The sequence below is a fragment of the Cynocephalus volans genome, chromosome 8, assembly GCF_027409185.1.
Source record: "Cynocephalus volans isolate mCynVol1 chromosome 8, mCynVol1.pri, whole genome shotgun sequence".
Classification (NCBI taxonomy): domain Eukaryota; kingdom Metazoa; phylum Chordata; class Mammalia; order Dermoptera; family Cynocephalidae; genus Cynocephalus; species Cynocephalus volans.
In genome coordinates, this window is record NC_084467.1 from 15202113 (window position 1) to 15227794 (window position 25682).

Here is a 25682-nt window from a genome sequence, read left to right on the forward strand (position 1 = left end):
TATGAACTGTAAAGTGCTGACAAAGAACATGAGCTGTGGAGCCAGACAGAATGGGGTGAATCCTGCCCCTGCTGCTGACCAGCTGGGTGACCCTGGGCAGCCCTTATCAGCCTCAGTTTCCTCATCTGTAAAATGGGGGTGCTAGGGAACTAGTGAGCTGCTGCATGCAAGGTGCATGGGTGAGCACCTGGCTCATGGCCAGCGGTTGGCTACAAAGCTGTTATCATTATTATACATAATCATGATTAAAAAGGGTGGGCTGAAGAAAGTCCAGCTGTTCCCATTACATGTCCATGCCAACCAGTGATGACAGAGAGGCTTCTTTCCTGGCGGTCAAGGAGACAGCAATGGGTGACTTTTTTTCCTCCTGAACTTTCTCTAGTTTGGTTATATTTCTTTTAACCACCCCTCTGCTTGGGTACCACACTGTCCTAGACTGCTGGAGAACAAAGAAGACTATTTCCTTGACCCCAGATGAACCTGACTTTTGACCTGGAGCCAACTGAGCAAATGGGGGTAAAACAAAGATAAGGGATTTGCTTTCCATACTGGTCAGAATTGCGAATTCCTTTTCTTAGACTCTTGCTCCTGTTCCTTCCTGCCTGTAGAATGGTGGGTGTAATGAAAAGAAAAGAAACCCTCAACTTTGGGCCAGGAGACCTGGGTTCGAATCCTGCACCTGCCACTCACTGCCCCACAGCCTCTCCAGGTTTCCTCTTCAACAAATCAGGATAAGACCAGCCCATGCCTCAGAGGGTAGATGGCAGGAGCAAGGAGGCTGCACATTTCTAGTTCTTACTGTGCGGGCAGAAGGCCTGACTCAGTTTAGACAGGAGCCAGGTGTCAGTTAAGATTAGAGACCTTCTGTGTGGGGATGAGGCCTGGCGGTCACACACCAACATGCTTGGTAACACCTCTCAACATTTTCTCACCTGCTTTATTCTCTATCATTTGCTTGGCATGTGTGCCTGGTGATTGGGTTGGGATGTTCAGGATTCCCTGGCTCACCCTGCCCTCTCTCTAAGCAATGAACTATTTGTCGAGCCCCACACTGGGCACTTGCAGAAGTGAGCCAGGCAGGAAGTGGACTGCGTGTGAGTCCTCAATGCCATCCTGGTTAGAATCCCCTAAAACATGCATGTTCAAATTAGAACAGCAAAGGAGAGTCATGTTTGTGGAATGCCAAGTAGAAACCAGGTGTCTTCCATGCATTATCTAGGTTAATTTCATCTTCGTGGCAACCCTAAAAGGCAGGAATAATTTGTTCCACTTTAGAAATGAAGTAGAAGTAGCTCAGGTACAGAGAAGTTAGGTCACTTGCTGGAGGTCACATGGCTAAGACAGATCCCTTACCCACATGTTTAAAGTCCTTTGCTATCTTCCACTCGCTCTGAGGACAAATTTGAACTCTGTGCCATAGCTCACATGCTGGCCCTGCCTGCGCTCCTGCCTTCTGGCTCCCTGCTGCAGCGTCCTGTGTTCTTTCTGGTTCTTCTGCACCACTGGGCCTTTGCACATGCTGCCCCTTTGCTGGCTATATGCTTTTTGCTCCTTCTTTGCCAGGCTAACTTCCAGCCAGCCCTTAGCCTGAATGTCACTTCCTCCAGGAACCTTCCCCAGAAACACCCTGTGCTTCACCTATTGGGCCATCCATAATGCTGCCCTGTAATTACTTGGTCTGTCTTCTGTCTTGAACCGTATGTTCCATGGGAGCAGAGGCCATGACTGTGCTGCATTCCCAGGGCCTGGCTCAGTGGCTGGCACCTAGTAAGTACAGTACTCTATAAATACTGCTGGATGGATGGGTGGATGGATAGGTGGATGGATAGATATAGGTGAATGGGTGGGTGGATGGATGTGAGATAAAGTCACCTGACCTCTCTAAGCCTCGGTTTCCTCCTCTGCAAAATGGGGCTCCCCATGCACACTCCCTAGAGACACAGGCAGGCAAGAACCTAACCCAGGGTCTGGCCCACAGCAGCAGGCCCAGCTCAGCCAACGCCCACCCGCCTCCACATCCTTCTCTATTTCTGGTGCTCACGGTATTGGCCAGACGCAAGCCACCCGGTGACAGCGATGGTGATGTGCAGCTGCCTGCCCTCCGTCAGAGGCAGGAATGTGAACTCTTCAATGGCCCCGACACGCTTCTTCATCTTGTATCCTAAAGCCCCAGACATGAGAAGGAGAATGGAGGTGACTGGGGTCCTGGGAACATTGGTCAGAGCGGCTGTCTGTGCTCACACACTCACACAGTAAACACCGACTGCGTGCCTGCCCTTCGACAAATGCATTTCATTCTTGAACGCATTAAGGTAGGTGCCATTATTGTCCCCTATTACAGAAGAGAGTTAAAAAGCAGCCCACGGCTGGCCAGCCCCAGAGTGGCAGAGCTGGTGTTTGAATTCCAAGCCCAGGATCTTAAACGCTGCTCCATGCTGACTTGGGTGGTTCTGTATCTCGTTTCCTGCCCACACACTTCAGGGCTATAATAAATTCCTTTCAGTAAAAGTGGATCCAATGGACCAAGATTTCTCAATGTGGGCAGCGATGCTCTCTCTACTTGGGAAATTGAACAGGACGCTCTGTGTGTGACTGGAGGGGCTGTTGATGCATAGGATTGGGCAAAACTGCCCCAGGTAATGCTGGCAAATGAAGGGGGCCATGTTCTCTCTAAACACAAGGGAGCCTAGGCCTCTCTGAGATGGCATGCCTGGGAACTGCTGGACGGTGGAAGCAGGTGCGATCAGAGTCTGTCTCAGGAAGAACACACAAGGTGCATGAAGAAAAAGCCAGTTTTTCCAACTTGGCCCTTACCCTGACCCATGCTGAGCTACTGGCCCAGCTCTCTGTGAAACCTGCTGCAAGTTCTGGCAGGGCTGGGCCCCAGAGTGAGAGACAGCCACTCTGTTTTCCAGGGAGCCCCCAGTGGTGGGCATCTGAGTGTATCCTCTAGCAGATGGGCCACCTGGGTGAAAACCCCTCCCCACTCACCATTCTTTTTGAACCTTACCTGTCAAGCCAGCTCCAGCTGCACCGAAGAGCGAGGTCATGACAGCTATGCCGGCCACCGAGCCCAGAGCTGCTGCCCCGGCACTGCCAATGATTGTCGCGGCTCCAGCAGCAACAAGGGGGGCAGCTAGACCCCCGGTCACACCTGCAGGGAAAGCAGCCCACGGTGGGTAAAGGTGGGAGTGAGGACGTGGCTTGATGGGTTCTTACCCCATCAGCTGCCCACTTCCTTCCATGGAAGCTTCTAACAGTGCTAATGAGGACATTTACTGAGCACCTACCACGTGCCAGTGGCCACCTCCCTGCCGATCCCCCTGCACTCTCCACTCTCCCTCCGCACGGCTCTGGCCCACGTGCCACCATCTCCAGCTGGCCTTACCGATCACTGTCCCGCCTCCGACAGTCGCCAGGCCTATTAGGAGATAACGCTTCCACTTCCTCCGATTTTCTTTCTTCTTCCGGGATGCCTCGGCCATTCTGGGAGAGAAGAGGTTGGTCTCTGGGTCCAGCTGTGCCCAGGATCCCTTGAGACCTCCCCGCCTCACCAACCCCGTTGGGGTCAATGCTGCCTGAGGTACTCTGTCATGCAGAGTAAGGTACGGCAGTCACCCTCGGCCCATCCATGGTTTAAAACAGCTGGAAACATTCCAAAACCCAGACAGGGAATCTCAGTGTGTAGGATGTGCTACTTACCCAACAAATCCATCCTAACAGGGTTGCGATTTGAATAATGAAAAGACAAAAAAAAAAAAAAAAAAAAAAAAATGATAGTAATAGTAAGAGAAGCATAAAAAATATCTTTAAACAGATGGACCCGGAACGAGTACAAAACAGGGTCACAGACTCCATCCCCTCCCCGCTTCCCTCCCTCCTCCTCACCCTGCCCCATGACCCCACCTCCCTCTGGGACATTTGGAAACCAATTTCCTTCAGAACGATCATTTGAAAGATGTGTTAGAGGAATATCTGCATGGGAGACCTTGGCCTTGGAGCAATAGTGAGACTCATTCAGCCTTGAAATTGAAACACTATAAAATGGCAAAAGGAAAACATTTAGAGTGAATTGGGGTCAGGTGAATCCTGAGCGTCGTTGTGGGTGCTCAGGAATCACGAAGCCCAATTTTCCTGTCGGATGTTCAGCCACTTTCAGGTGCTCAGGAGCAGGGTGGGAGGCGAGGGCGGGACGGAGCGGTCACCCAGTGTGGACTCTGAACTGCTGGAGTTTGGACAGTAGCTCAGTGCGAGTGATAGCAAATGAGGCTGATAATATAAGGTTACTATTTATAGAGCACTTCCTCTGTGCCAGTTACCATGCTTGGCTCTTCCCCTGACTTTATCTTAAGAAGTGGAATTATTATTGTCCCCATATTATAAATGAGTTAAGGGCTGTGGGGTCAATTAAGAGACCGTCAGGCATTTAGCACCATGGTCGGCACACCGAAAGTGCCAAACAAAATCATGGCTGTGGTTATGATGACACTGCATCTCCCTGAGCCTCAGTTTCCTCTTTTGTGAAATGGGGATAATAACATTGACCTCATAAGGTTGCTTTTCTGTAAAGATTAAATTCACTTCTTTATCTATTCAATCAATAAATGTTTACTGAGAATGGGCAATGTGCTGGCACTTTTTTTTATGATTCATTTTGTTGCTTTATTTAAAACTTTTTTTTTTTGAAGTTTGAGACATACACAGAAGTGTAGAACTGGATGAATTTGCACAAACTAAACAGCAACTGCCAGATCAACAAACTGAGCAGCATCTGCACCCCTGAAACCCTCTTGCGGTCCTTTCTAGTCACTCCTCCCAAGAGTGACCACTGTCCCCACTCCTAACAGCTTAGATTAGTTCTATCTGTTTTTATAGGTTGTTTCAATGTCATCAGTGTATGAGGGTGCTTCAAAAAGTTCATGGAAAGATTCACATTATCTTTTAATTCTATTTTCCCACCAACTCTTTGAAGTACCCTGGTATATATTTTTTCCCCATTTAAAAAAAAATTGCGGTAAAACATACACAAGGATTGCCATTTTAAGCATTTTTAAACATGCAATTGTGTGGAATTAATTACATTCACAATACTGTGTAACCACTACGTCTATCTATTTCCAAAACTTACTCGTCATTCTAAACGTAGACTCTAGACCCATTAAGCAATCACTTCTCATTACCCACCCAACCCCCCCCCCCCCGTTTCTGGTAAGCTCTAATCTACTTGTCTCTTAATTGACCCATGATCATTGTATATATCTAGAATGGCTATCATCCAAAAGACCGAAAATGACAAAAGCTGGCGAGGATGTGGAGAAAGGGGAACTCTTACACATCGCTGGTGGGAATGTAAATAGAACAGCAATTATGAAAAACAGTAAGGCGGTTTCTCAAAAAACTACAGATAGTGCTGGCACTCTGGGTGCTGTGTATCTGTGAGCAGAACAGTGTACGGCTCAGCTGATACCTGTTCCCTTCCCATCCCCTTCCTCATGAACCATACATTAAGAAACAGCTCAGTCTCCAGACATCTACAAGAAATGGGACTTGAGGTGGGCATGTGGGGATCTGCCCTGCTTTTTGCATCCCTGCCAGCTCACTTCAGCACACTGTTTTCCTAAGTACCTCCTGGGGGTAAAGCACAGCACTTCTCACAGGGAAGTGGAAATCAATGATAAAAATCTCTGTGCACACCACGGGCGCTGGTTTTCCATGATTAAAAGTCATGTCATCAGCGTCGTGGAATGAGGCTGAACTATATGATTCCAGCAAAGTAGAAGGCAGGACGGGGATAAAAGCGAGGGGGTCTGATGTCAGGATTCGAACCCTGTAAACACAGGCCTGGCTCCTACCTCTGCTGCTGTGGTAGACTATATGACCTTCACCGAATACTCAGTTATCCCGCCCTGGGACCCAGAACCAAGACAGTGTGGACTAAAGCCACAGCCACTGTGCCATGGACGTGCAGTATGAACAATACACCTTCGATGCTGTTAAGCCATTGAGATTCAGAGGTCATTTGTCACAACGGCAAAATCTAGCCTATCCTGATGTATCCTCCACTTACTAACTTTGTGACATGCACAAATTACTTGTCATGTCTGAGTTTCCTCATTCAACAGATGGGGATAATAGTACTTAATTCCCAGGGGTACTGTGAGGACTAAATGAGACGATCCACACACAGTGATGGGCAGACTAATTGTTCCACATTCGTTGCTGTTTTCATTCCTTTTGTTATTAAATTATTTCCTCCTAAACACAGGCTGGGATATACTTTGACCCTTAATTGCTTTAACCCTGAATCGACTCTTAATTCAGTTCAGACTGTAAGGCTGGAAAGTTATCAGTTTTCGGCAGAGTTCAAAGCCTGAGAAAAAAATTCAAGCTACTGACAGCATGCAACAGGAACACACAACGGGACAGGCGACATGGCTCTGTGAGTCAGCAGTATCTTGATTCAACAAACACCGACTGGGAAATAGTCTGGAAATTGGGGATGAGGTGTTTGAACCTAGCTCTGCCATGATCTTGCTGCGTCATCCAACTATTCTGAGCCTCGATTTTCTCACCTAGGAAATGTACATGTTAAACGCCCATGGAAGGGTGAGGAGATAGCACCCCAAGTCCAGCAGGAGAAGATAACCTGGACTGCCTGCCTCCCTCTCTCCTGCCTTCGGGATGGTGTCACCTCCCCAGCATGACACTCAGGCCCTCTGTGTCCTGGCCCCTGCCTCCTTCTGCAGTTTCATCTCTCATCACTCCCTAACTTACACTTTACCCTCCAGGAACACTGATCTGCTTGCAGGCACCCTGCCCTACGCCTCAGTACCCGTGTGCCTTCTGGCCCTTGGCCACCAGGGACCTTCTCACCTTCCTGTGCCTGGTTCAACATTATTCGTCTGTTAAGAGTTAGCTGATGAGTGACGCCTCCTCCAGGAAGGCTGCCCTAAGCCCCAAGGTTGCTAAAATGCCCTGACTCTGGGCCCCTCAAACACTCTTCTACCATATCCTGGAATTCTAGACCAGTGATTTTCAAAGGGTGGGCATCTGTATCAAGAAGGCGACCTGCTAAAAATGAAGCTTCCCCGGCCAGAATCTCTGGGCGTGAGGGTGAGGATCTGAATCTGCAACAAGGTTCTACAGGGATTCTGTGTATCTCAAGGTTGCAAATCACTGGGATAAACCTTCAGGGCACAGACCAAGCCATTTCCAGCTCTTCCCCCTCAGCAGCTTGCCCTAGGCTTGGAACCTGGGGGTTGCTCAGAAAATGTTCTTGAACAGAGCCTAATTATTCCAACAGGATTGGAGGTGATCACTTTGCTGCAGAGATAAAGCCTGCCGTTCACTGTCCACATCTAGGAAAACCAGAGGGGCACAGAGTGGATATTTTTGGCTAAATGAGAATATGCAGAATAGAGGCTAATAGCCATCAAAATGGAAACTCTAGGATATTAGGACAAATTGGAAATGTTAAAAAATGTTCATGATTACTACAGACTTATTATTAAGAACATAGTCAAATTCTTGAGTTAATGCCACTGACGTTTCTCGGCATCATCTGCTTCTAGATTGTTCCTGCGACATCTGCACATCTATGACACTTTTCCGCTGAGTTTGATGGAAGACTCATGGCCTAAATGGAATAAAATACCTAAAAAGTAAATACAGTCCTTTCAGGCTGTTTTATGTAAATGCATGACTGCTAGTATATCAATCAATTTTACATAGATTAGATGGATGATAAGCTCTAATCTCCAGTATTCTGCTTTGTATTATTATTTAAATGTTTATAAACACTTTTTGATTCAAAAAGAAGATATTTTTCCTAAAGTTACTTAGTTAAGGCTTTCATTCCTAAACATTTATTTGAATGGCCAATCTACTTCCCTATTCATTTAAGTATTTGCATGTTCTTAATAATTGTTTTGTACATAAAATGAATAGCTTGTCCAGGTGTTAATTATCACAGCATTCTACTCCTGCAATTACTTCAATTACCTGATTAGATTTCAACACCTAAAGCACAAGGGGCGATTTAGCTCTGACTCACATGTGTAATGAATGCTTCCTTCCTTTTTCCCTGGAAGTGAAAATTCAGAGACCACGACATCCAAATGACAGCCTTGTTCCTAGGACTGACTTTGCCCACTGATTAGACATGGTGGCAACCCAAACTATCAGATAATCCCACACTCATCACATTCTGGAAAGCCAGAAATGAACTTGAATTGGTGTTCCACGTCAGCCTCCCAAAGACGGAGAACGAAGCCACACTGCAGATTTGGGCCAAATCTCAGGCTGGAGCCAAAGATGCCTCGTGAAGAGCAAGACACCTCTACTGCCCGTCTCATGGACCCCAAAATAATTTCACTCACGGCCATCTTATCTCCCATGAGAGGGTGTTCCCTGTCCTCACCACCACCACCTTTTTTTTTTTTTTTTTTAAATCACTTTCTCAGGTTGACAGACAAGGTCTGTCTTTTGTATCATCTTTACAGCTTTCTTCAGAATTAGCAGGGGAACCTGGGATTGTGAAGCAGGCCTTGAGGGATACGGTAAGTGACATTCAGACTGCATATGGTGGTTGAATCAGATGATGCCGCTGACTGGCATGTGACCTCGGGTGAATTATGTCATCTTCTGATTTGTTTCTTTACGTGTGAAACCCTAGGGAATTGTTATGAGGATCAAAAGAGGTGGCATCTTGTCCTGCATCTAGTAGGCACTCAATAAAAGTCAGATGTTGACAATGCTGTATCAACCTCCAGCAGCACATTAGCTAAGATTTACTCAGACCCTACGATGTGCCAGGAGCTGCTCCAAGCTTTTGATATGTGTTAACTAACTTAATCCTCTCAACAACCCTATGATGCAGATCTATCATTACCCCCATGTTAGAGATGAAGAAACTGAGGCACAGAGTGGTGAAGTCATTAAAAAAGTGAGGGCAGCGTGGATGGCTTCAGGGCTCAAATGGGGGACCCAAGATCAGAGGGGTGGTACATTGCACCCTGAACCCCAACTGCAAAGGATCGCCTCAGAGTGTCAGTGATGAGCTTACCTCCCAGAAACACAAAGCCTTACAGTTAAAAGCAATCTACATACAATTTGATTCCCTAAGTACAGGTGAAAACTGATGCTGGTGCCCAGAGAGGGAAAGCAACGTGCCGGAGGCCACGCAGAGAGTTCGTAGCGGAATCAAACTGAGAACCAGGTCCCCTGAACAGTGGCTACGCTTTCCCCATGTCTCAGATCCTTCCGTAGACCATGGATAGAATCTGAGGGTTGTGCAAAGTCCCTAAAATTGAATAAATAATTACACATGTCAAGAATTTTTCTGGGGAAAGGATCTATATATAATAATGACACGAGTGTAATAACACTGTTAACAGCAGCATGTAATGGTATTTATGGACTAGTTATTCTGACCCAGGCCTTCTTGAAGCACTTTACGTGTATGAACTCATTTGAGCACCACAAGAATCCTATGAGGAGGGTGCTAGCTTCATTCCCATTTTGGCTGGCCAGTTAGCTGGTTAGAGCACAGTGTTATAACACCCAGGTCAAGGGTTTAGATCCCCTTACCGGCCAGCCACCAAAAAATACAATAAACAAACAAAAACACTGTCATCCCCATTTTGCAGGTGAGGAAACTGAGGCCCAAAGAAGTTAAGTAACTTGCCCAAGATTGCAAAGGCTGGCCGGTGGCAGAGCTGGGCTGTGTTAGGACTTCTGGTTGACATCTTCCCTGATCTGGCATTACCAGTATTATAAGAACAAATCCTCTTGGTAATATATTTCTTTGTGTTATTAAGATTTCCAAACAATAACTGAGAATTTCCTTAATTTCAAAGCACAAAAGACCCTACAAATTTCTAATATATCCAAAGAACCCGGGCAGCCCCTATGATGGCGGTAATTGGTCTGGGTCCAGATATTCCTTTACTGCGAGTCAAAACAAGTACGTTTTCAGGTTATTTCAACAGACCAAGTTTCCTCCTTTCTCAAGGAAACACCCCTTCCCTTTGCCTCTCAAACCCAGGCACGAGGGTGGCTCTGGCTCTGAACTTGGCTTGAGGATTAAATTCCCAGCTCAGCTATTCTGGTGCAACCTGGCTGCTCAAAGAAAGCCATTGCAGCTAAACAAAACCCAGAGCTGGGGAGACGTGACAGGTGCCAGGAGCCTGTAATAAGGCTGTGAACTAGGATTGATTTATTGCTATGGGATTAGATCCTGTATAAGGTGTATTGCAAAGAGCTGAGCTCTGGCTATTACCAGGATTACTTTCTTCTATGTACTCTTGACCGTATATAGATAGCAAAGGCACTCTACGGCTGATGGATACAGGAGCATGTGGGGGGAGGGAGGCCTCATGTCTACTGACACTTGCTACATGACATCCCTGGGCCAAGCATTTTACAATATGATCGCACTCATTTTTCCCAGTGACTCTGGGAGGGTGCTAGCTTTATTCCCATTTTACAGATAAGAATACTGCAGCTTACAGGTAGGCCATCTGCCCAAGGTCAAACAGCAGGTGGGGGTCAGACGTGGGATCTGAACCCAGATACTCGGGCCCATGGACATGGTGTCACAATAGTCTGAGGTGGAACAGGATATTAAAGTCACAGATTCACAGGGCCACGGGATATTAAAGTCACAGATTCACAGCTCTTAGCAATCATCCATTCAATCCCCTCTTCTTCCAAATGGGGACTGAGGCCCAGAGAGAGTGAGTGACTTGCTAAGGCCACACAGCTGGGACCCTTCATCCAGCGATCCTTCTACCTTACCGTACCACCTCTTAATGGGGGCAGAAAGGGGCTCTGTGATCTGCGAGGTGAACGCAAGTGGAATTCCTCAGTCCCTGACAGGGGTTGCCGGGCTCTCTTACTCAGATTCCTCTTCTTTGGTTTCCTTCAGGCTTTCAAGAAACGTCTCTTCAAGGAAATCTAGTTCTTCCAATGGCATTTGGAGCAGGGAGGTTATGTGGCAAACGAGGACTCTGGCCCGGGCATCATAGCGCCCTCAAAAGAGAGAAACAACACAGGCAAAGAATCAGTTTAGGATTTACACACAGAGATGTTAACAGAGTGCAATTGACAAAAACCAAACGCTGGAAACATCCTCAATGCACAAACCCACGGGAGCGACCCAATGAAACAACAGCACAGCTTCCTGGACAGAATACGACACAACTCTTAAAAATGCTAATCAAAAGCAAACTGGTATTTCTTATCAGCCAAGTGAGCAAAGATCAGTTTTTTAAACCCCACAGCTATTAAGGAGATGATAAAAATGGGTACCAAAAATGACTTAAAAGACACTGCCGGTGGGAGCACACACTGGTATAGACATTCTTAAGGTCAACTTGACAATATGTATTAAAAACTTAAAAAAAAAAATGTGCTTCTCCTTTGCCCCAGGAATTCCATTTCTGGAATTCTAATTTTAAGAAAACAACCCTAAATACAGACAATATTTAATGAACAGAGGTGCTACTGCTGCATTTAAAACATGAAATTGGACACAATCTGGAGATTTATAACATCAGAGAATTAGTTAACATCAGAGAATTTATAACATCAGAGAATTTCCCATCCGGTGGGAAAACTGTGAGGCCATAAAAAATGATTCCCAAGAAAAGTTTGTAATAACGTTTGAAAAAGAAATGTTTATGCAATGAAATACATTTTAAAAATGAGTAGAAGATTGACTTGATATGCCATAGGGTCCCAACTAAGAAAAAACAAAACAAAACAAAACACTGCATAAGAAAAAAAAGTGAAGGAAATATGTCACATATGATTTTTTTTTTTTTCAAAATTATCTATAATAAACTTGGGTTAACTTTATACCTGGAAAAATTAACCTATCAAAATTTAACCAAAAGTGTCCGTCTAAACTTTATATATAGCCCAGCAGTTTGTTAGACTATGTTAACATCTGGTTGGGAAGGAATGGGGGATCTGAAAGGGGTAAAATGAACCAACCCTGATGAAAGGACTCGTGTCTTCAGGCAGCACAAGAGTAGACAGGATCCTATGCAAAGTGCCCCAGATTCTATTCCCAGCCTAAGCTGTCAAATCCCAACCCGTCTGCCAGACAATGGGCCCCAGAATGGCATAAGAACTCTCTGGGTCTCCTCTTGGGTGACCTCAGAACACACCACCACCCAGCCACCCAAGCCAGGGGACGGGGAGCCCCTGTGGTCCTCCCTGTCCCTCATCCCTCACATGCAATGCCTCTGAGTCTGTTCGATTTTATCTAACAACGTCTCTACTGTATCTCGTTTCTTCACATCCACAGCGCCTGGCTGGCTCAGGCCCTCGGCACCTCTTCAGTGGCCCACGCCAAGCAAATCTTCACTGGCTCCTCCGCTTCCATCACATCTCTGTCTACAGAACCCATTCCATGCCTGGTAGCCTGGCATGTGGGGGTCATCTCTCATCATCTCCCACCCTTCCTCAACACCCTCCCTTGGTCCCCGGCATGCCAGGCTGTGTCGCACCTGTGTGCCTTTAATTTTGCCGGATGCCAGCGAAGAAAGTCTCTGCCTTCCAGTGGCTAAGAGAGCATCTCTCAAATCGGACAGTCTCAGTTTTAATCCCCCATCTGCTACTTGCTATCTAAGGGGACTTGGACCACCTAACCTCTTTGATCTAGAGTTTTCTGGCATAATAAACATAAATCACTTAAAACAGAGCTTCATGCCAAGTCGGCTGTATTTGTTTCCTATGGCTGCTGTTAACAAATTACCAGACTTAGTGGCTTAAGACAACACAAATTTATTATCTGACAGTTTGGAGGCCAGATATCCTGAAATCAGGGTGTCAGCAAGACTATGTTCCTTCTGAAGGCTCTGGGAGAGAATGTGTTTCCTTGCCTTTTCCAGCTTCTAGAGGCTGCCTGCAGTCCCTAACTCATGGCGCCTCTCTCCAATCACTCCAACTCTGCTCCAGGGGCCACATCTCTTACTGTGACTTAGATCTTCCTGTTTTCCTCTTATAATGTGATTACACTGGGCCTACCTGGATAGTCTAGGATAATCCCCCCATCTCAAGATGTGAACTTAATCACATCTACGAAGTCTCTTTTGCCATGTAACATATTCACAGGTTTCAGGGATCAGGATGGGGACATCTTTGGGGAGGCCACTATTCTGTCTATCACCTAAGCCTTGAACTTTTATTTTCCCCCGAGAAGTGGCTCAAACATTACCTCCTCTCTGACCCCTCTCTGGATCACTCCTTCCTTCAGGGGTCTGCAGTCCCTTATGCAGGCCTCCTTCTCAGCATCTTTCCTGTTTTATTGCACTTGTCTGTATCCGTTTAACAGACTATAAGTTTGCTCATCTGTATATCCAACCCCAGGCACCTACCTGGGGCATGGCACATAGTAGGAGCTCAATGTTTAGTCAGTGAATGAACAAATGAATAAACTGTTCTGACTTTTAGGTCACACATTCTATATGACTCAAGTACTATGACAGGCTTCCAAATGGGATCATTCTGACAGAGAGAAAGTCACAAGGACTCAGCATTCAGCTACTCTGCACCAACCTTCCTTGTGTGTATGGGCCCTGAGAGTTGTCTAAAATGCTAGTTCCCAAATCCAGCTGCCCATCAGGATTATCTGAGACGCTTGTCAAAAATAAGGTTTCCTGAGTCCTGGTATATGAGACTCTCCTTTCCCTGGCCTCAGGTTTCCACGTGAGGGACTGTTCAACATGGCATAGCCCCTGAAGTCTTCAAGTTTGAGGTTTCAGCATCTGCAAAAGAAATCAGTTCCTTCCTTGACACAGGGTCCTTCCTCAGAGCAAGCCATGGTCTCCTGGGTCTGCTGGCATCTGCCCAACTGCCCTTTGCCACCTCCTGGATGACAAACAGTCTGCGTGCCAGGGAACAGACAACAGCATGTTGTTTTTTGGGGTTACTAGGTCAATTAAAGCTCCAAGGACAAAGGAGTTCCTTGCTCCATGATGATTAATTGGTGGCAATTATAATTAGTCGCTAATACAAACTCCATCGGTCAAGGCTGCAGTGATTCACCTTCTAGAATACAGGTTGCCAGGTGCATAGGTGATTAACATTTCCATGCTAATCTCAGGCATGGGGCTCTGTATCTCAGCCTTGTGTGAGGGTCATTTGAGGACCTTGGTGGCTGGACTGCTGGTCTCAGAGCTGAGGTTCTGTTTCTATTTAAGGCAGATGGTTTAAGATGTGTTCTTTCTGGAGGCTCTAGGAGAGAATCTCCTCTCCGAAAGAATAGTGGGATAGGGGCATGAGTCCCGGGCTACCTAGGATGCTGGAGCTCTCTGGTCTTAGTTCTACTGCCATCTTGCCAGGTGGCCAGCTCACCCCTGGAGGGCCTGTCTATTGTGCACCCCAACCACCTAGGGGCCAAAAGCTTGAGCTTTGTCCTTGAGTCTTTTCATTCTCCCATCCTGACATCCAATCCACCAGCTAATGCTGACAGCTGCACCTCCAAAACAGATCCCGGGTCTGACCACTTTGCTCCATCTCTGCTGCCATCGCTGCCACCGCCACAGTGACTGCCACCACTCTTCGACCACCGGCCATCTCACGGGTTTCTCATCTTCTGCTCTTGCCCCATTTGCCACACAGCAGCCAGTGGCATCCTTTGAAATCATCAGTCTGACTGTGTTCCCTCCCTGGCTTAAAACTCTCTGATGGCTCCCCAATGCACTTAGAATAAAATCCACATTTCTCCCTCTAGTCTGAAGACTACATTATCTGGTCCCTTCCTGCCACCCTCTCCCAGCTCACCTTCTACCCCTTCCTGCTTCATGCACCAGCACCTGTCCTGCCAAGAAGACAAGCTCATGCCTGCCTCAGGGCCTTCGTGGTGGCTGTCCTCACTACCTGGGAAGCTTGTCCCCCAGTCACCCTGTCCCAATTACCCTGTCCCCTATCACTGTCACATCTGTGGATAGGGTTATTGTCTGGCTGTCCCCAGCAGGTCAGTCCCACAAGGGCAGGACACTTTTCCTGGTCCCTTGCTGTCTCCCAGTGCCTGGGACGATGCTTAGCAGTTAACAGGTACGCAACTAAGATGTGCTGGCTCATTAACTGACTGAAGTTCCCCTTGCCTGCCCGGGTTCTGCTGTGCCCACCTGCTCCAAGCCACACAAAAGACCTCTTCCTGCTTCCTACCTCCACCTGAGACTTACTCCCCATAGCCAGTAGCCTCCAAGTCCAGATCCCCCAGGAGGTAAGGGGAAGAGGGTGGATTAACTGGTCAAGGCCTCCCTCCTCCTCTGGGTGGGGTCTTCTCTTACAGCAGTGAGTTACTCTCAAATGCCAGAGTTTTGACAATGCCTGGAGCATTCTCTCCTAGATCTGCTCTCACTCAATTCCATCCTCAAATGTCACCTCTTCAGAGAAGCCCTCCCTGACTCCACTCCCCTGCTTTCTATTCTTTTACCATGAATTATCTCTTCTTCTTATCACCATTTAAAACTACTTTTTTTTATTTGCCTATTTCGTTATTGTCTGTTTCCCCCTCCAGAATATAAGCTCCAAATTCACTGTGTGTCCCTAGCACCTAGGCCTGGGCCTGAAACAAGGCAGAGGTTTAATAATCTTTCTATGAGCTATAATGGACCATTTGCAGAAATGAATGCACGAATGAAAGGAGCCCTGTTGGGAGAGGTCCAAAATAGGAGAGGGTGATCATGCTAGATGAGTTTTCTATTTCCTTTGGGCAGGAACATCCTACGATGAATAATCATATTAATCTGGAGGCTTCATTTATCTACTGCTCTCTCTAGGTCAGATTCAGTGCCACATCCTCTCAGGTATTGGTTTACTGAATCCTCACAACCATGCAAGGAGGCGGGTACTGTTAGTAGCTCAAAGAGGAAAGGAGGTGCACAGAGCTTACTCACCCAGTTTTGCCCAGCGGGTGGGAAGTGAAGTGGGCAGTCTAGCCACAGATGCCCCTGAGCCCCTTGCACAGCACTGGGTGCTGGGACTGCACCATCCCCCACACTGCTCCTGAGACCTGCTCAATTCCTGTCCAGTGCCTGGGCCAGTGCTTTTGAAAACCAACCTGAAGGACTGAGGCTGGAGGAGCTGGTCTCCTGTGGACCTCTCCAGTTCAGCGATCTAAGGGTCAGCCTTATAGGGAAGAACCTTCAAAAGTCCAAGGTCAAATGGACTTGAAATAGCCCCAAAGTGTCATGGTGACGTGGAGTCTTGGGACTCACAATGGGACAGTGGTTCTTTAACTTTAGGGAGCATAAAGGTCACAAGGGAGCTCAGGAAAATTCGGGTTCCAGCCCCACGCACAGGAGGTATGGGGTGGGGCTCAGGAACGTGTAGTTTTAACAAGCCCCCCTGGTGATTCTGAAGCAGAGCTGGCTCTCTTCCTGCAATGACCTCCTCCCAGTCTGAGATGGTCAGAATGGCTTATGTGCAGAGATAGTTTCATAACTATCTCAAGGTCAAGAGCGGTGGAGTTGGGATCACCATCCAGGATGATCTGATACCAACATTTCTGCCCATTCCACTGTGGTTGTCTTTAAAAGGCAAATTCCCTACTCTTGATTGAGTTTGGGGCTCCAAGAGAACCCCAAATGGCCAGCTGTTAATTCTGTCTTCTGTGCACATGGGGTATACATATAATCCCAGGACAGCCCTAGGCCATGGGCCACAGGTGCACCTAAAAGTGACACATCACCCGGGTGACTTGTTTTTCAGAAAGTCGGGGGGTGGGGGCCCCAGGAATCTTGGCTCTGCCACCAGGGGGCAGAAGTGTGCCAGCCACGCAGAACTGTGGGACAGCCCTGGTGCCCACCCCAGACATACAACCACACTGTGGGAGCCCTTGGAGCGCAACTGGTCCACTTGGTTCAGGAGGAGCAAGCGGCATGTCCAGAGCTTCATAACAGATTTGGAGCCATGTGTTCATAACCGATTCAGAGCTGGAACCCACACTCTGGGCTCCTTCCCCTGCTGGCCTCTCTCAACACAGAAGCTACTACACTTTGCACTTCATTATCCAGCACCGTCCTGGGCATAAAAGGATGGGCAGCACCTGGAGCTTGGCACTAAATGCCAGGTGCATCCCCAGGCTGCCTTCCCTATAGCCTCTTGCTGTCAGGATGGAACTAGCTCTGTTCTTTGTAATGGCTCCACCTCTGAGTATGGAGCCAGGATGGTGGGCCTGGAGCTGACCTTGTGCCTGCTGGGAGAGCCTCAGGGACAGCCCTGACCTTTGGAGAGAGATCATGATCTACCCCTTACCATTGGAAGGGAATAAAGAAAAGGAACCCAGAGGCAAAAACTTCAGCCTTTGTCACAGAGACCTGGGTTTGAATGTTCATCTGACTACCTACTAGGTAAAAAGCTTCAGGTAAGTCTCTTAAGTTCTCCGAGCCTCAGTTTCTTCATCTGTAAAATGGGAACAAGAATGCCTTTTTAACATAGCTTTTGCTGAGGTGCAATAAAAGGATGCACGTGGTGAGTCTGGACAGCGCCCGGGACACAGTAAGTACTCAGTAAATGGCAGCTGACACTACTCTTCCTATGGTAAACAGTCATGTTTCTTCCATCTGCTCTGGTAAGCAGGGCTAAGAAGCCACTCTCTGAGCAGGGGAGGCAGGGGCGAGGCTGTGAGCTGCCTGCTGCCGTGTCAGGAGAGGGGCTCCTCGTCCCTCTTCTCCCTGGGGTCTGAGGACACACCTCACAGGCCACGCCCACACAACTGCTTACCTCTCCTCCCCACCGGCCACCATCCCTCGGTTTACCACCTTTTCTAATCAAGCATTTATTCTAGAATATTTGTGACTTATCCCCATTTTAACCCTAAGTGAATTTTTTATATGAAGGAAAAACCACACTGTATCATCAAACCCTCTTAACGTCAGTGACAGGGATGAGGTCTCAATTTATCTCCATGTGGGAAGCAGAAGAGCAGTTACCAGGTAGACTCTGGAGCCGCACTACCTGGGTTCAAATCCTGACCCGTCACTTTCCAGCTGCCTGACCTTGGGCAGGTTATTTCATTCTCTATGCTGCAGTTTCCCCTTCTGTAAAATGGGGACAGTACTAGCACCTACTTCCTAGGGTTGTTACGGGGTTTAAACGAATTAGAACCCGTACAAAAAGCACTTAGCTCAGACCCTGACATACGGTGGGCACTCCATGAATATCAGCTCTTAGAATTATTCCCAGTGCCTTGCACAGGGCCAGGCACACACAGTAGGCGTTCAGTTCTTACTTGCCAAATGGATGAACCAGGCTGTTTCGATACTGATAGTAAATTGTACGAATCCCAAGGATGCTGACGGAGAACCCACCAACCAGGTAACAATACTTGCATTTCACCATCACCAAAGACTAACATCTCAAAGCCTTCTGATTCATCAGGGAGGTAGGGTTTGCACTCCGGTAATAAAGACCAGGGCAGTAACTTGGGCCGGGTTTGAGGTGAAGGTTGCTGTGCCTCACGTGCATGCACCTCCTCACGTTCCATGGCCCAGAATTGATCTTCCCTTTGGACTCAAGTACAGAGAGCAAAAATCACGATTCAGTTTAAGCTTCCCAAGCACCAGTACAGAGCTCACAGTGAGATTCACTTTGTCTTAAATGGAATTTTGAAATTTACTTTAAAACATAACCCTGGGCTACTCACCCAACCCCCTGAGCTTTAATTTTCTCCCCTGTAAGTGGGGATAACAGTACCTACCACAGCAGTTATCTGAGAATTAAATACTATATAATAATTCACAATCTATGAAGGGAGCCTAGAAGAATAACTAGAAACTTATAAAAATTACTAAATGCAAATAAACTGGCCCCACTTGAAATGGCCAAATTTTTGGTTTTGCCCCCTAGAGGACATACGGCAATGTCTGGAGACATTTTTGGTTCCCACAACTCAGGAAGTGCTACTGGCATCTAATAGGTAGAGGCCAAGGGTGTCACTAGACATCCTACAACGGGCAGGACAGCGCACCCAAAGAATTATCCACCCCAAATGTCAATACTGCCAAGGTTGAGAAAGTTATCAGCTCAGATTCAGTTTAACCTTCATCATATAAAAGACTTATTTTTTCAGTCATGTGGGCAAAGAGCTTAACAGGTCACTACGAGATGAGGAGAAGAAAATGATCAGCGCACACAAAAAATTCCACCCAGCTGCCAATATGGCATGATCCTGTGACTAAGATCCCAAAACTGTCAGTAAAGGTCATCCTTCCAGGAAGTTCTGAGGAAGGCAGCTTTTTGTGTTGATTTCCTGGGCTGATTCTATAACTAATAAGCCCACCTCACACACAGGGAGAAACTCAACAGCACAGACAGCCCCCTCCTCTGCTCTGTGCTCTCACCCCATCAATCTCTGCAGAAGAAAGACAGTCAGACAAACCATCCTGCTCAGTAGCTAAGTTTTTTCTCTAAAGAAAGCCCATCCACCCATCCATCCACCCATCCACCCATCCACCCATCCATCCACCCATCCACCCACCCATCCACCCACCCACCCACCCATCCATCCATCCACCCATCCATCCATCCATCCATCCATCTGCCCATCCATCCATCCATCCATCCATCCATCCACACATCCGCCCACCCATCCGCCCACCCATCCGCCCACCCATCCACCCACCCACCCATCCACCCACCCACCCATCCACCCATCCACCCATCCACCCATCCACCCATCCATCCATCCACCCATCCATCCACCCATCCATCCATCCGCCCACCCATCCGCCCACCCATCCGCCCACCCACCCATCCACCCATCCATCCATCCACCCACCCATCCACCCATCCACCCATCCACCCATCCATCCATCTACCCATCCATCCATCCATCCATCCGCCCACCCATCCGCCCACCCATCCACCCACCCACCCATCCACCCATCCACCCATCCACCCATCCACCCATCCATCCATCTACCCATCCATCCACCCATCCACCCCTCCCTTCCTCCCTCCCTCGCACCATGTGGCTGTGGCTGTTAGTGTTGTAGATGCTGGGATATGATGGTAAACAGGCCAGACAAGGGCCCTGCCCTCCTGAAGCTTGTGGAAAAGGACTTGGACAACTGGCTCATCTATGACTCCAACCTTGTACTTACATGATCCTTAGAACCAAAGCAGTTTAAAAAAATTATTTATTTTTAAGAAGGATCTGGCTCTTGACCCTTATTTATATTTGAAATTGCAGTTTAGAGAGGATAAGTGACTTGATCAAAGTCACACAACAAGAGTCTCAGAGACAGGATGAGAATCCGGTTTCCTGATTCCCTGGGCTTTCCCATTTTGTCCTTAACCACCATCACCACAGCAACACCCACAGCCTGCTTCCTGTATGCCAGCTCCATGCAGGGCACTTTACCTTAATTATCTCATGTCATCCTCACTGCTATCTACAAGGTAAAGACTACCGTTATTCTCATTGGATACTAAGGAAACTGAGGCACAGAGCCATTCAGTAATTTGCCAAGGTAGAGCTTGATTTTTTTTCTGATTCCACTGTATTTACTGTAAAATACACTAATGGTGGGGTAGAGATTGGAGAAGGAGGTGGAAACATCTATCATAAAGCAACCTGACAGATAGCAGGGCCCTAGCTAGACTTTAAAGAACTGACTCTACTCAGGTGGGGGGAAACCCATACAATTAAGTTTCACACTTTAAAATTATCACTCTCAATTCAGGAATAAGAAGCATTTGGCTGTAGATACAATTCCATCTATAGATACTAACTTTAAATTTAGAGAAGAGAAGCACTCATTTCACTAATATTACGGGTTGGGGTTTCTTATGTGATTCCTAAATCCATCTACTATTTTTTTTGGTTGATACAATTTACAGATATGGTATGAAGACTACCACATTCCTGGTTCAGGTGTGGTCTTTAGAATGTCCACTGGTCATGGAGCTGGCTGTCACTGCTAATCTGTTGCTTGCAGAGGCCTCAGGGCTTGGGTTTGCCTGGTAGAGTCCTCAACATTTACGCTCTTCCTACATACAGGACACGTGTCACACAGTTCTAAGGGTACAGCTTGAATTTTTAACACCTAGGCAGGCTGACCCCCAAAGGGCTCTGCATTCTTGGTCTTTGGTTATTTGTTAGTATGGTTAAAGTGGTCAGACATGACAACAGTTAGCAAGCTACTCCCCTCTCTGGGCCTCAGTTTCCTCATCTATATGATGAGAGGGTGGTCTAGGTCTACATACCTCTGACCTCTGGGAACGTTTTGAGCCCTAGCACCTGTTCCCACCATGGTCCCGCTGTGCCACTGAAGCTGTTCTGTTCTTAGCTGCTGGCACCTGGTGGGGCTATCAGACAAACCCAAGGCAACCTGAAGATCTTATCAGAGACTGGTATTATTTAGACATGAGATATTATTATATTCCTGTACGGATGCCTTCATATTCCCCTATCCTCGTGGGTAAAGTCTGCTAAGGTTCTGGTTAACAGCACTTGTTTTAGAGTGTCACTCTCTGCCACTTCCCAGCTCAGGCAAGTTACGTCACCTCTTTGAGCCTCAGTATGCTCATCTGTTAAGTGGGAACACCCACCTTAAAGGACAGCTGTGAGGGTAAACTGAAACAATGATTGACAAGGGACAGGGAAGGGCACTAGCATTGAATAAGTGCCTCATAAGTGGTGGTTATTCTCAACAGAAATGTAAAAGGCAATGCTGGTTTAGATGCTGCCTACGAGAATGTCCCTGGGCGGGCATGAAGCACCAGACAATGACCTAAGACAGGCTGTTTTAAACGCACTCAGTTATTCTGCAAGAGGCAGTTCCAAGGTCAATCACAGCAGACAGGGGTAAGTTAAGGTGTTCTAGGTGCCCACGTGTGCTCGGGATGGTTTGTGGTTTGCAAGTGGAGGGGCAGGAAGTGACAGCAGGATGTACATGACTGTCTGGGTGAGGAAACAGAGAAAGTTCCGGAGACTCAGCAGCAAGGGCAGCTTCTCCTGCTACCTAATGAAGAGGCGATGGGACAAAGTGCTGGCCCAGGGGACCGGACACCTACTTCTGACTCCCAGTCTACCTCTGCCACTGTGTGTCTCCAGGAAAACCCCTTGCCCTCTCTGGGCCTTAATCTCTCCACCTGTAAAACTGATCATGCAAGTGTGTCAGGTCTGCAAAATGGGAGTCTTAACCACCTCACTGGCAGCTGAGAGGGTTAACTGCACAAGCCCTTAGCACCATGCCTGGCACATAGCAAGTCCTCAGCAGAGGGTGGCTTTGTTGCTACAATGATCATAAAATTAGATTCCATGTGCTGAGGTGCTGCTGCCCTGCTCTACAGCAACTCGAGCCCCAGATGACCATGCAAACTTGACCTCTCTCTCCAAGAGAGCCCAAGAGGATCAGACGTTATTATTCTTCCTTTACTTTGGTTAAAAAAAGTGATATAATCACTCTTTCATGAAATATGTGAGCACTCCTGAGATTGCACAGCCCTGAGAATGTAAGCTTCAGGGTGTGTAGACAGAATATGCTGTGAACGCTGTGTCCCCAGGCTGATTCCACCACTCCCTTGGAGGCCTGCCACTTGCCTCCTCTGCTAAACAGAACTGTTACTGAATATCCTGCTGGCCTGAAAGCAGAGGCGCACCCAAATCACCCCCTGAAGTCCCATTCAGCTCTAACATATGGAGTTAAAATATTTTCTTTAGATAGAGTAGTTCCCAAATTATACTTTGCAGGTGCGCCTTAGAGCAGCACTTTTCAGACTGTAAGTGCGTGGGAATTGCCCAGGCTCTTGGTTAACACACAGAATCGGACTCTGCGGGGCTGGGTGGGACCTGAGATTCTGCATTTCTAACAAAGCTCCCAGGGACACCGATGCTGTTGGTCCAGGAATCACACTGGGAGTAGCAAGGGGGTAGGAGTCCTTTTTTAAAAAAGTAAAGGAGATTTATTATTTTCATAACAAGAAGCCGAAAGTAGTGTGACCTACATGCTCTGCCACTCCAGCAGACAGTAATTGTACTAAACAGACATTTCTTAGCAAGCAAGCATGAGAAAACAGTTCATAGGACCTGTTGTGAGGGCTTGAGGAAGTCCCAGCTCCCTACTCTTTCAGGGTCTCTGCTCACCACCTTCCATAAAAGAGTCACTGGAGATAAATGTCAAGATTCTGGAGACAGAAGCCTGACGCCCTTGCAGCTGGCATAGGGCAACTGGAATTCCAGAGTTGAGATGTCACTTCTGAGTCCTCGCTCCTCCATCCCCTAATCTACTCAACAATTCTGCTGTCTCTTTCTCAGAATGACCCCTGGGGCAGCCCCTACTCCGACTCTTTCTGCTGCCCCCATTGAGGTTGCTGTGGGGCCTCACACCTGCCCAGCTGAAATCCATCCTGCTCTCCTCCCTGGTCCAGCTCACCAAAGCCTCCTCACTGGCCCCAGGCCCCACCACCACTGCACTGCTGCCCACTACCCTTCCTCAGTGGCTCTTTCCTGCCTGTACTCCTGCTCTTCCTCCTCCTCCCACTAGCAGGAATCCAAAGGGGAGCCAGGCTCAAGTTTCTCTGTTACATGGTTTAGAGGTTGTTAGGGATTTCATTTTCCATTTTGTGTTCCCTCCCCCTGATTGCTGTCAGAATAAACATCAGAAGTCTTTGTGCCCAAACCTCTCCCCAGTTTAGAAAATATAAGCAGCCACATATGCAATAATAGTGGAGCCCAGGCAGAAGAGGAGATGGGAAGAAGTTGGATGGGGGCTGGGAAGGTGGAAAAGTGCACATGAGGCAGCTTGTATAGTGGTTTAATGGAAAACACCCTGGGGTGGTATAGTGGGTGGAATGGTGGCCCTCCAAGAGATATAGCCATATCCTGGAAACTGTGAATGTAACCTTATTTTGAAAAAGGTCTCTGCAAATGTGATTAAGTTAAATCTCAAGATGAGATCCTCCTATATAAGTGTCCTTGTAAGAGACACACAGAGGAGGGGCTGCAGGCAGCCTCCGCTGCTCAACAGAATACAGAAGACAGGTGCATGTCTGGGGACCTAGGCAGGAGCCACAGGCAGCCCCCCACCTGAGAGAAGGCAGGAGCACACCACAAACACTTCTTCCACATGGGTGGTGCACCACAGCTACTGCTGCCACAGGGTGGCTTGCTGCCACAGTAGTAGCCATGGCTACCATGCAGGTGGCCCACCAACCACTCAACTGTATTGACACAAGAGAGTCACCAGTGGAGGCTGGAAAAAGAAGAGGAAGTCTCTCTCCTCAAAGTGTACTCTAGAGTAATAGAAGAAGCAGCTGCTCTACCAGATAACCGGACATCAATGTAGAAATACTAGAAATACAAAAACCCAAGAATAGGACACCACCAAAAGAATACAGAAATTCTCAAATATCAGACCCTACATAGCAGGAATCCCTTGAGAAGGAATTCCAAGAAACAATCTTAAGGAAACTCACTGAGATATGAGAAGACTAAGACAACATAATGAAATGAGAAAAAATATCCAGGATAAGAAAGAGGAAATTTACAAAGAGATTAATACCTTAAGAAAGAATGTAGCAGAACTCCTGGAACTGAAGGATTCATTCAACAAAATGAAAACACAACCAAGAACTTAAGAAACAGGTTAGAGCAAGCAGAAGAAAGAATTTCTGATCTCAAAGATGTTCTTTTTGAATAACCCAGGCAGATAAAAAAAGAACAAAGAATTAAAAAAAAAGAAAATCTAAGAGAGTTAGCATTCTCTCTTAAGCATACAAACATCTAAATCATGGGTACCCCTGAAGGGGAGGAGAAAGGGAAAGGCATGGAAAACCTATTCACCAAAATAATAACAGAAAACTACCCAGGTATAGGGAGAGACATGGACCTTAAGATACAGAAGACTCAAAGATCCCCAAACATATTCAATCCAAAAAGATCCTCTCTGAGACACATTATAGTCAAACTGGCAAGCTCAAAGACAAAGAGAGAATCCTAAAAGCAGCAAGAAAAAGTGTTAAGTGACCTATAAGGGAGCTCCCATCAGACTACCAGCAGACTTCTAAACAGAAACTCTATACACCAGAAGAAAATGGGATGATATATTCTAAATACTAAAAGAAAAAAACTGCCAGCCAAGAGTACTATACTCAGCAAGGCTATCCTTTAGAAATGAGGGAGAAATAGTATATTTTTCCAAACAAAAACTGTGGGAGTTCACCATCACACGACCAACCCTACAAGACATCTTCAAGGGAGTCCTGCATCTGGAATCCAAAAAATGATATTCAGTACCACAAATATGCAAGAAAGAACAAAACCCACTGGGAGAACAAAAATGCAAATGAGAAAGAGAAAATAACTAAACCTTACTATCTCAAAAAACCAAAAAATATCAAAGACAAATGATAAAAGGGGAAGAAAGGAACAAAAGATATTTAACACATGCAACCAAAATTGATAAAATGCCAGGAGTAAGACAACACCTTTCAATAACAACTCTAAAAGTAAATGGATTAAACTCCCCACTCAAAATACACAGACGGATTAAAAAGCTAGACTCAACTATACGATGTCTTCAAGAGTCTCACCTCACCTGTAAAGACACACACAGACTAATAGCAAAGGGATGGAAGAAGATATACTATGCTAATGGAAACCAAAAATGAGGAGTAGCTATTCTTATATCAGATAAAATAGACTTTAAACCAAAAAC

General features: G+C 46.9%; 1 protein-coding gene across 4 annotated transcripts in view; it reads right to left on the reverse strand.

Annotated features, from left to right (window-relative positions):
• Nucleotides 1-25682, reverse strand: part of TMCO4 (transmembrane and coiled-coil domains 4) — a 100132-nt gene that overhangs the window by 46070 nt on the left and 28380 nt on the right. For all 4 annotated transcript variants that reach the window (XM_063105138.1, XM_063105139.1, XM_063105137.1 and 1 more), the window contains exons 6-9: nucleotides 10899-11031; nucleotides 3389-3486; nucleotides 3011-3154; nucleotides 2042-2161 (exon numbers count right to left, since the gene is read on the reverse strand). In XM_063105138.1, coding sequence (XP_062961208.1) covers nucleotides 2042-2161; nucleotides 3011-3154; nucleotides 3389-3486; nucleotides 10899-11031 — 495 coding nt within the window. The remainder of the gene's footprint in view (nucleotides 1-2041; nucleotides 2162-3010; nucleotides 3155-3388; nucleotides 3487-10898; nucleotides 11032-25682) is intronic.